Here is a 10,482-nt window from a genome sequence, read left to right as displayed (position 1 = left end):
ATCGGCTATTTTCAAATAGCCTAGGTATAAAATAGGGCGAAAGTGGTTAATGTATGTTTTATGATACAATAATTGATAATTGCAAAGTAACTAGTAACTAAAGTTTTCAAATAATTGTAGTGGAGTAAAAGTACAATATTTGCCTCTGAGATGTAGTGGAGTAGAAGTAAAAGGACAGAAAATTGTAAACACTCCAGTAAAGCAAAAAATGCCTCAAAACTGTACTTAAGTACAGTACTTGAGTAAATGTACTTAGTTACTTTACACCAGTGAACACATGGTTCTTTTCCCATGTTCTGGTCATGTGGTGTATAGTGTGAGTCATGATGACCCTAAAGAATAAAGTCGTGGATAGAAGCGATCAAAATGAGTTTTCTCAGCCTGGTGGCTGGCCTCTCCCTTAGAGAGAGGGTGAGGAGTTCAGTCACCTGAGAGAGACTCTGAGTAGAGCTGCTGCTCCTTCACTTGGAACGAATATAGAGCTGACATCAGGGGTCTTCAACAGGGGGGTCTGGGACCTCTAGGGGGTCCTCAGAGCTACTACAGGGGGGCCGCCAAATCGTTGTGTGATATGATTTTTTTTTTACATTAACCACTAGCATCCCATTTCGGAGGAGAACTTTAGCCAAAAAATAGCAGATCTACAAGCTCACAACGCATCACGCTGCGAGGCGTTGTGAGCTTGTAGATCGGCTATTTTTGTCAAAGAGGTATAGATGTAGAGGGTTAAAAAATAATCTGCAGCACAATTTTATACCAATATAGAGGGGGTCCCCTGCTTCATCTCTCTCTCAGCAAGGGGGTCCTTGCCCCAGAAAACGTTGAAGACCCCTGGCTTACATTTTTCAATATAAACTTACACCTTGAATTTGGAATGTAGTCTTAAAGGATAGGGTATGTGATATACTTTAGTTAAAATAAGTGTTAAATAGCTCGTTATTAAACAGAAAATGCATGTTCAGTGCTCTCTCCTGAAGGCTTAAATTTTGTCACCTACCTGAAAATGTACTATATTCTGTTTACTAAAGAGCTGGAGAAACCCCTGTGACCGAACAAACGCTCTGTAGCAATGATTACTATCAGAATATACTACTTTAACCTTTTTAACAAAACAAAAATAAATACCCAAAAATATCACGTTACCCTACCTTTAAGCCTGATTTGCATACGCGGCAATATGATAATATATGCAATGGCTTATAGATCAGCTATTTTCAGTGTGTGCCATAGCTGACTAGTAAGTCTGCTCTACCCCCCCGTCATACACGCACGCACGCACGCACGCACGCACACACACACACACACACACACACACACACACACACACACACACACACACACACACACACACACACACACACACACACACACACACACACACACATAGTGCTGTTGATGAAGACGTAGCAGTTGTTGCTGATGAGGTCTGGCAGTATACTGGGGCACAGTGCCAGCTAGATGCCCTTAAAACGCCCTCAAATATTTGCTTCTGGGGGTCCCTGGAATAACATATTTGAGATGGGGGGTCCACGGCATAATACCTATCATTTTGGGGGTCCTTGACATGAAAAACTTTTGAGAACCACTGATATAGCACATATGTTTTTCAGAAAACTGTCGCGATTTAGAAGACATCCGTGGAATCAGCCTCAGGTCTTAATGAGTTAAACTACAGCGCATCTCTTCTCTCTGACCCCCGAAAACACTTAAATACTCAAGTAAAGTAAAATCTCAAAATGGTACTCGAGTACATCAGTACTTTATTACATTACTTTCCACCGCTGTGTCCCAGCCTCTATAGCGGAGCGCCGCGCTAAACTGGGGCAGGTGGCTGTGCTGCTGCCTGGTGTGACATATTAGAAAAGGAGGCCATGTCTCTGTGTGTGTGTGTGTGTGTGTGTGTGTGTGTGTGTGTGTGTGTGTGTGTGTGTGTGTGTGTGTGTGTGTGTGTGTGTGTGTGTGTGTGTGTGTGTGTGTGTGTGTGTGTGTGTGTGTGTGTGTGTGTGTGTGTGTGTGTGTGTGTGTGTGTGTGTGTGTGTGTGTGTGTGTGTGCGCTGAATCTTTCCCACAGTGACAGCGTAGTGGCAGCACCGCCTTGATCTGATCTAAATGTGGATACCGTGTGCTGTCACATGTGAGCCTGAGTGTGTGTGTTTTGTTACTTTACATGTAAGGGCCAAATGTCCACTCAAGTATAGTAGAATTTTCCTGGTCTTCAAAAGAGAAATGGTTGTTTTGTGGTTAAACCTTTTTTTTTTTTTTTAGGCTTAACGACGAGGATTGTTTGATGGATTGAATACTTTATCAACACAATGTTAACAGTACAGTCAAAAGTTATGTTTCATTCTATTCCTCACATCTGTAACAGACTCACTGATTCAAGACACTTTATAATTCTTTCATGTGCCAGAAGTCTGCTCTGCCAGTGTCTAGCAGGGCAGGGATTTCAGGGAGGGAATGGCTGTCTTTGCCCCTCGGTTTGGCCTTGTGCCCCTAAAACAGTGGCCTTAACCCACTCAATTCGGGAACGCATCTGTCTCATGTTTAGATTTCTTTGTGCTATTTATTTTTTTTAAATCATGAAAATGTGTGCAAATCGTTTTTTTTTTAAAGTGAACATTGTAACTCCAATCTTTTTTTGAACAGTTTTTTGAAAAAACGTATGTCGCTATAATATCAGTGTTTCTCAAACTTTTTCATGTCATGGACCCCCAAAATGATATGTATTTGGCTGCGGACCCCCATCTCAAAATATTTTGTTCCAGGGACCCCCCAAAAGCAAAGATTTGAGTTTAAAAAAATTGCTTAAAAGAATTAAAATATATATTCAAAGATTTGCACAAAATAATTGTTCAAAAACAGCAGATCTACAAGCTCATAGCGCGGCACCCGGTGCCGCGCTATGAGCTTGTAGATCTGCTGTTTTTGAATAGCCAAAGTATGAAATAAGGGTTCAAGTGGTTTACACAGATGCGTTCCCGGTTTAAATGGTTTAATGCCCCAGCTGACTCTACCACTTTCTCCTCTGTCCTCCTCCTCCGTATCAGCCTGCCATTGGCCAGACTGATTTGACAACCCACATGATCAGTCTGGCCAATGACAGGCTAATTAAAGACGGGGTGCCGTGATTTTCAGTGATCCCCCCCCCCCCCCCCCCTAAAACATAATCATCAGGTATTATGGTTATACTAGGAGGAAGATTTTTTTCAAAAAAAGTGTACAGAAATTGTTAAAATTATGTTTTTATGTGGACACGCCTCCAGTTCATTAAGTATACCTGGTTCTCACCTTAGCACCTCCTCCACCACCTTAGCACCACCCACCTGTCCTAGACCCTCCTCCTCCTCATGCCCACACCTGTTGTGTTATGATAATGAGGGGGAGGGTATGTTTTTACTATGTCACTAAAGCGCTGTTTCTCTATTGGCACGTTTGACCCTCAAGGTTTCAGCCTCCAGGTAGAAACTCAAAATAGTCAGAGAAGACATAAAACACCATAAAAACACCACCAGGGGGCTTAATGAAGTTCTATCAACGTCATGGACACATGAAAAACAGAAAAAGTGCAAAACCACCTCTTTAAGTATCACTCAGGCTTTAGTGTTGAGGTTACAAATGCCAACAACGTCCAAAGAACCATGAACACACGGCTTTGATAACATTGACGTCCTAAAATGTTGATTATATTACGTTTATTAGTACTATGTGTGTATTAATACCCCCCTCCCTCCTCTCTCTCGCTCGCACGCACGCATGCGCGCACGCATTGGAGAGAGGAATGAACAGGATGATCCACAGAGAGGAGTTTGAGTCAGCTCTCATCTATATTCTGAGTAGAGAGTATAGACCAGAGCATTCATTTGTCTCACAGCCTCCTCCTCTCGCTCTCGCTCTCTCTCTCCCCCCCCCTTCCTCCACCTGCTGTTGTTGTGATGTAATGGGTGGTATGTATACATAATGGCCTCCTGCCTGCCTTGCACCTCTTATCTCTGTATGTAATGAGCACCTCTGAACCTCCTCATCGATTTAGCTGTGGTCTGGAACACTGTGAGCTTGTCACACTCAATCTGTTCCCCTGTACGTTTAGGTGTCCTGGAGAGAAGCAGGGGGGGGGGGGGGTCTCTACAGCTGTGGAGAGGGTCACACTCAATCTGTTCCCCTGTACGTTTAGGTGTCATGGACACTTAAGGCCCCTGCATGCTACCAAATGAGGTGGTCACCCTATCACCGTTTGTGACCACCGAAACGGTGGTTTGGATACTAGGCGCTCATAGTCCGGTGATTTGGGTTAGTAAAAACAGAGAGATGTGCTGATGTGAGCGGTGAATCGCTTATCACCGCGGCTCAGTGACGTCATGTTGTAGTTTTCAAACCACCGCGGTGAGAGGGTGATGACCGGAAAAAAAACATGCGCCCCCCCTTTACAAGGCACTGAACAATCTGCCCCCTACCTCTTCGACCTCCTCAAACGTCATGTCTCTCCCCCGCTCCCTCATGTCTGGTGAGGCAAACCTCCTTGAGGTCCCCAAGACCAAGTACCGTACCTGGGGCAGTGGTGGAAAAAGTACTCAATTTTTTTACTTAAGTAAAAGTACCAATACTGCAATATAAAAATACTCAGTTACAAGTAAAAGTCCAGAATTAAAAATTTACTTGAGTAAAAGTACAAAAGTATTGGCATCAAAATGTACTTTAAGTACCAAAAGTAAAAGTACTAAATATTTGAAAATAGCCGATCTACAAGCTCACAACGCGTCGCAATGCGACGCGTTGTGAGCTTGTAGATCTGCTATTTTCAAATAGCCTCGGTATAAAATAGGGCTAAAGTGGTTAATGTATGTTTCGTAATATCATAATCTGAAAAGTAACTAGTAACTAAAGTTTTCAAGTAATTGTAGTGGAGTAAAAGTACAATATTTGCCTCTGAGATGTAGTGGAGTAGAAGTAAAAGTATTGGAAATGGGAAATACTCAAGTAAAGTACAAATACCTCAAAATGTTACTTAAGTACAGTACTTAAGTAAATGTACTTAGTTACTTTCCACCACTGACCTGGGGCGATAGAGCTTTTGCTTTTGCTGCCCCAACCCTGTGGAATGCACTCCCCAAAACCCTGTGGAAGCCCCCCCCCCACCCTCCAATCCCTCAAAACCCACCTCTTAAATATCGCTTTCCCCAGCCAACTCCCCCCCCCCTTACAACTTTCTTCTTTCCACTGTTTTTATTGTTTTTATTCCTTAGTCTTAGTGTTTTTTCCCCTAATAAATGTGTTTTTATTTGTTGTTTTCTCATGCCCCCCATGTAAAGCATCTTTGGGTACTCAGAAAAGCCCCATATAAGTGACACGTTGTGAGCTTGTAGATCTGCTATTTTCAAACAAATCTTGAAAGAAAAAGCGAAACGTGGACATGAATAAATTGTTAGTGTGTGTGTGTGTGTGTGTGTGTGTGTGTGTGTGTGTGTGTGTGTGTGTGTGTGTGCGTGTGTGTGTGTGTGTGTGTGTGTGTGTGTGTGTGTGTTCTGTACAGGTCTGTTAGGTAGCCAGAGGTTCAGGGGCTCCAGTAGGAACTACAGCACCCTGCTATTGGAGGAGGACAATGGGCTTCTGTACGTGGGGGGGAGGGGGGCTCTGTACGCCCTGGACGCATCCAACGTCTCCACGCCTGCTAACTTCACCGTGAGTATACCACGATGTTTACATATTACCATCTCAGTGGGAAAATGGACCCACATGGACCATTTGGGTCCATTTGCCCACTCTAAAGGTCCTTACACACCGGCGAATGTGCGAATATACGCAAAATTCGGACTCGTTCCGAATAATTAAAAGACGCTTTTTCGCTTCGCTTTTCCGCTTTTTCGCGCCATGTACGCTTGCATTGACTTTATAAGGTTTTAAAAAAAAGCGTATTATTCGCACGAAAAAATCGCCCCGGTGTGTAAGGACCTTTAGAGTTACAAGTGCATTTGGTTCCATTTGTACCCTCTCAATTCAAAGTCAAGCACCATGGAGGGTGACGGCAGCTTCCGTGTTATTTCCACAACATCGTCACGTTATGTGCTTTTTAATTTGTTTAGCCTTTCTTTTTTCATCTACACCGTTGGGAGTATAAGGAGTTGTTCAGGTACTTACCACACACAGATATCCGGTACAATGTGTAAATATGTATAGATCATTTGTTTTGTTCTTTTTATTGATCTCTCTTCCCCCTTGCCCCCCCTCTTCTTCTTCTTCTTCTTCTTCTACTTCTTCTTCCCTTTCTCTTATGGAAATAACAAAACGATGGAGCTTGCACAAAAACTAATTTCACCCACTGTTTTACAACATGTGGTGTGACAATAAAGTTGATTCTGATTCTGTTGCATCGAGCGACGCAAACAAGGCGAAGCGAGCGACACATCTTCGTAATATCCTATCAGATTTAAATGAACAGTCAGGAGTTTACAGGACGTAAAACGTTACGGTAGCTTGCTTTGTTGATGGAACTGTAACACCCGGTATTCAAACCCCGGTGTCCCGCGTGGAAAGGGGCACTCTAAGTGAAACGTCTTAAGCACTATAGCTTAAGAGGGAATCCCCCCTCAGCCGGGGGGAGATATTAGGCTTTATGATCCCCAGCCGGGTCATGGCAAAGACTATGAAAATGGTACCTAATGCCTCCCTGCACTGGTACTCAGCATCAAGGGTTGGATTGAGGGCATAAGTCCCCTGTGACATACTGTACTAGGGTCATGTCCTGGGATGGACTTGTTACCATACTTTTAGGCCCAAAAACGCGAAAATGTGTCATTATGTGCTTATTGTCCTCAAAGTCACGTATCCAACAAGCTTTGAACTGAGCAGATTGGACCTTCCGTTCCAGAGATAATGGCCAAAACATCTTGAAAGCCACTTTCGACAATTTTCGATTGAGTTTTGGCCATTGTCGCCCGTTTTTCTCTAATAACCGGGGCCGAAAAACGTCAGGTCTGGTTCTGGCAGAATTTGAGAACTCTACCTCACGCTACAGAAAAAGGAGATAGGCTCCTGACCTATGACCTATGGGCCACATGGCTCGGGAACCATCGGTTCCCAAGGCTCCTTTACTTAGCCTACTTGTACTTAGGAGCATTTCAAGACTCCTTACTTAGCCTACTTAGGGGCTTATAGCACCTACTGTCGACGTGCGTGCAATTAGGTTTGCTTTTATGTAATGTCTCCGGACATCAAACAACAACAAAACAAAAAAAGACGTTGACACAGTTTCTAATGTTAACTCTTTCACTGCCAGACTTATTTCAGAATGTGTTGTCCCATTGCCAGGAAAAAGGTGCATTTTTCCTCTGTTTGTTTTTTAACATTGAAGTGAATGGAGCAGCAATTTTTTGGATAGCGTTATCTCCTAGTTCCTTTGAGATAAACCCCCCCAAAAAAATACCAAAAAATTCAGAAAAATTCAACAAAAAAAAAAAGAAAAAATTAATTAATTTTTCTTTTTTTTTTTTTCTTCATATTTTCGTCTTTCCGTCATTGGCCATGATAGCCATAGAGCCATCGGACGGGAATTCCCGTCCGGGGCAGTCAAAGAGTTAAAGGAGTCACCCAAAAAAGTACTAATTACACACCCCATGAAGCATTGAATACATGGATATTCTTTTAGGTTTTGTCGCTACCCTGGGCCTATAATTTGATGTCCGGCGGTCTCTCCGGTAGGAGACACAAAGGAGACACTTTGAGTCTCCTACGGGATAGCTACATTAGCGTCTTTCCGCCTGTCATCAAATTATTGACTCAGAAATGTGTCAAAAAATCTCCATGAATTCAATGCTTCACGGGGTGTGTAATTGATAGAAAATCTGTATTTTTTTGTGAACTACTCCTTTAAGGACAGCGGTGCTATTGTTTTACAGCCTGAATCCGTTTCCAATAACCTGTTTTTTTTTTTACCAGTTTGGCTACAGAAGCGTTATCTCAGTGAGACAGTGGTGTGTGCTTTATGGTTCACACTGCAGCATCAACAGGCCTCATTCCACACGCTCTCTGCTCTTACACACAAGACGGTGTTAAGGAGGCCAAGCTAATAATACACCTTAACCCGTTAAAACCGGGAACGCATCTGTGTGTAACCACTTCAACCATTATTTTACACTTTTGGCTATTCAAAAATAGCAGATATACAAGCTCATAGCGTGCCGCCCTATGAGCTTGTAGATCGGCTATTTTTGAAAAATCGTGAACATTTGTGCAAATCTTTCAACATAATTAGATTTATTTTTAAAACGATTTTTTTTTGCTTCTGTGGGGGGTCCCCGGAGCAACATATTTTGAGATGGGGGTCCGTGGCCATATATCATTTAGAGTCCCCAGTGGCAAGGATTTGAGTTAAAAATGTTCACTTTAAAAAAATATTTATATTCAAAGATTTGCTAAACATTTCCTGATAAAAAAATTAAATAAAAGCAGATCTACAAGCTCATAGCGCGGCACTCTGCGCCACACTATGAGCTTGTATATCTAGCTATTTTAGAAAAGCCAAATAAATCATAAAATGAAAGATGCTTTCCCGGTCGTAATGGGTTAAAGCAGATACTGGAGCAAAATGTAAAATCCCTCCAAACGTGTTCCTCCACTTCTGAGCATAATGGCTGAATTGTCACTATACAGTAGCCGTTTATTCACTGATCATTTAATAGAATCAGGGGTCTTCAACAGGGGGCCCTCAGAGTTACTGCAGGGGGGACCACCAAATCTTTGTGTGATAGGATTATTTTTTTCACGTTTTACATTAACCACTTGAATATAGCATCCCTAGTAGAACTTTAGCCTAAAATAGCAGATCTACAAGCTCACAACGCCTCGCACTGCGAGGCGTTGAGCTTGTAGATCTGCTATTTTCGGCATGGTGTAGACTAGAGGGGAAAAGAGCAGACCAAGTACAGAGTGAAAGGTCAAGTTTTAAGTGTTGAGGGTTTAAAGTGGTTAAATGTCTGACAATACACATTAACATGAAACCAACATATTAATATAAAATATAATGTGTAAACAAACAAACTGGGCTCTATGCACAACGGCCATATTGGAAAGAAATTGGGGCCTCTTCCTTACTTCATCACAGGTGTTACCAATGACACTAATGAAGGCTCTGTTCCATCTTGGTCAAACAGAGTCAGGGTGTTGTTGACTCACTGGAATCACTCTGCTACACCAGTGGGTCTCAAAGTGTGGTCCAGGGACCCTTAATGGTTCCTTGCGGGAGTTCCAAATGGCCCCTTACGGGTGTGTAACTTTGAGAGTGTACAAATGGATCCCGGGGACTTGATCTATAACATTAGCGGTGTAGGGTACGTATACAGCTGTTTTGCCCAACCCGATCTCCAGAGGAAACGTTCTCTTTGAACGTTTTTGAAGTTTTTGAAATTCCGTGAATAGACACGGAAAAACCCGAAATTCCGTGCATAGCCGCCTCGCATCTCCCCCATTGTGACTAAACCATGACGGAGGCGCGCAGTCACAGGCGAACTGTCACTGTGTGACGTTCGCCTGTGCCTACTCAGCGCCGTTTGATTATGTACCGATAGGCACAGAATCGTAAATTTTGTTGTGGGGACTGCTTGCGACTGGTTACGCCCACCGTGGGACTCGCCGTACATATGCACGCAATTTCGGGGTTTCTAGGCGACTATCCACGGAATGAAGTGCACTGGATCCGTGCAATGTTACGGAGATCAGGCTGGTTTTGCCACGTGCCGTTGGCAGCCCTAGTGTGTAATCTAATGGCCTACTACTACCCCCTCTGTCTCTCTACCTCTCTCTCTCTCTCTCTCCCATTGTGTCTGTCTGAATGTTCCTTACTAATATTAACCCTTCGTTTGCAGATCGAGTGGGAAGCATCTTCTGAACAGAAGAGACAGTGTCTCAACAAGGGCAAAGACAATCAGGTAACACACACACACACACACACACACACACACACACACACACACACACACACACACACACACACACACACACACACACACACACACTTAATTTGGGCTTGCTTGCTGATGTTGTTTAAACCCAGTGGGTCTCCAACTTTTTAATGTCAAGGACCCCCAAATTAATATGTATTTGTCCGCGGACCCCCCATCTGAAAATATTTTGTGCCAGGGACGTATCAGATTTGTGTTGTTAAAATGTTACGAAAAATATATTTTTTTTTCAAGAAAATAGCAGATCTACAAGCTCACAACGTGACAATTTATGAGCTTTTAGATCTACTATTTTCAAATAGCCGATGCATATAGGTTTAACATGGTCATGTGGCCTATAATGGTCGCTTCTTTTGGGCTTGTTTTCTTAGACCTGGTTGCTTATTTCTCTCGCAGAATTTGGCAACGCGCACACACGCACGCACGCACGCACGCACGCGCGCGCGCGCGCACACACACACACACACACACACACACACACACACACACACACACACACACACACACACACACACACACACACACACACACA

The 10,482-nt window shown here is 43.2% G+C and overlaps 2 protein-coding genes and 1 pseudogene across 3 annotated transcripts in view; 1 reads left to right on the top strand and 2 right to left on the bottom strand.

The window, feature by feature from the left end:
- Nucleotides 1-489, bottom strand: part of LOC308104379 (H-2 class II histocompatibility antigen, A-K alpha chain-like) — a gene marked incomplete at its 5' end in the record, with an annotated part of 7,299 nt that extends 6,810 nt beyond the window's left edge. Inside the window, one exon of the mRNA XM_080454790.1 lies at nucleotides 429-489. Within this exon, the coding sequence (XP_080310916.1) occupies nucleotides 429-489 (61 nt within the window). The remainder of the gene's footprint in view (nucleotides 1-428) is intronic.
- The window catches only part of LOC308105203 (uncharacterized protein), a gene marked incomplete at its 3' end in the record, with an annotated part of 438,556 nt that overhangs the window by 160,107 nt on the left and 267,967 nt on the right, over nucleotides 1-10,482 (bottom strand). The window lies entirely within an intron of this gene.
- Nucleotides 4,474-10,482, top strand: part of LOC308104377 (semaphorin-4G-like) — a 71,776-nt pseudogene continuing 65,767 nt past the window's right edge. Inside the window, exons 1-3 of the transcript in view lie at nucleotides 4,474-4,501; nucleotides 5,528-5,676; nucleotides 9,855-9,917. The product of the transcript in view is annotated as a semaphorin-4G-like (transcript). The remainder of the gene's footprint in view (nucleotides 4,502-5,527; nucleotides 5,677-9,854; nucleotides 9,918-10,482) is intronic.

Source organism: Gymnoscopelus braueri (genome assembly GCF_963280865.1).
Source record: "Gymnoscopelus braueri genome assembly, chromosome: 17".
Classification (NCBI taxonomy): Eukaryota; Metazoa; Chordata; class Actinopteri; order Myctophiformes; family Myctophidae; genus Gymnoscopelus; species Gymnoscopelus braueri.
This window is presented reverse-complemented; position numbering and strand designations above follow the sequence as displayed.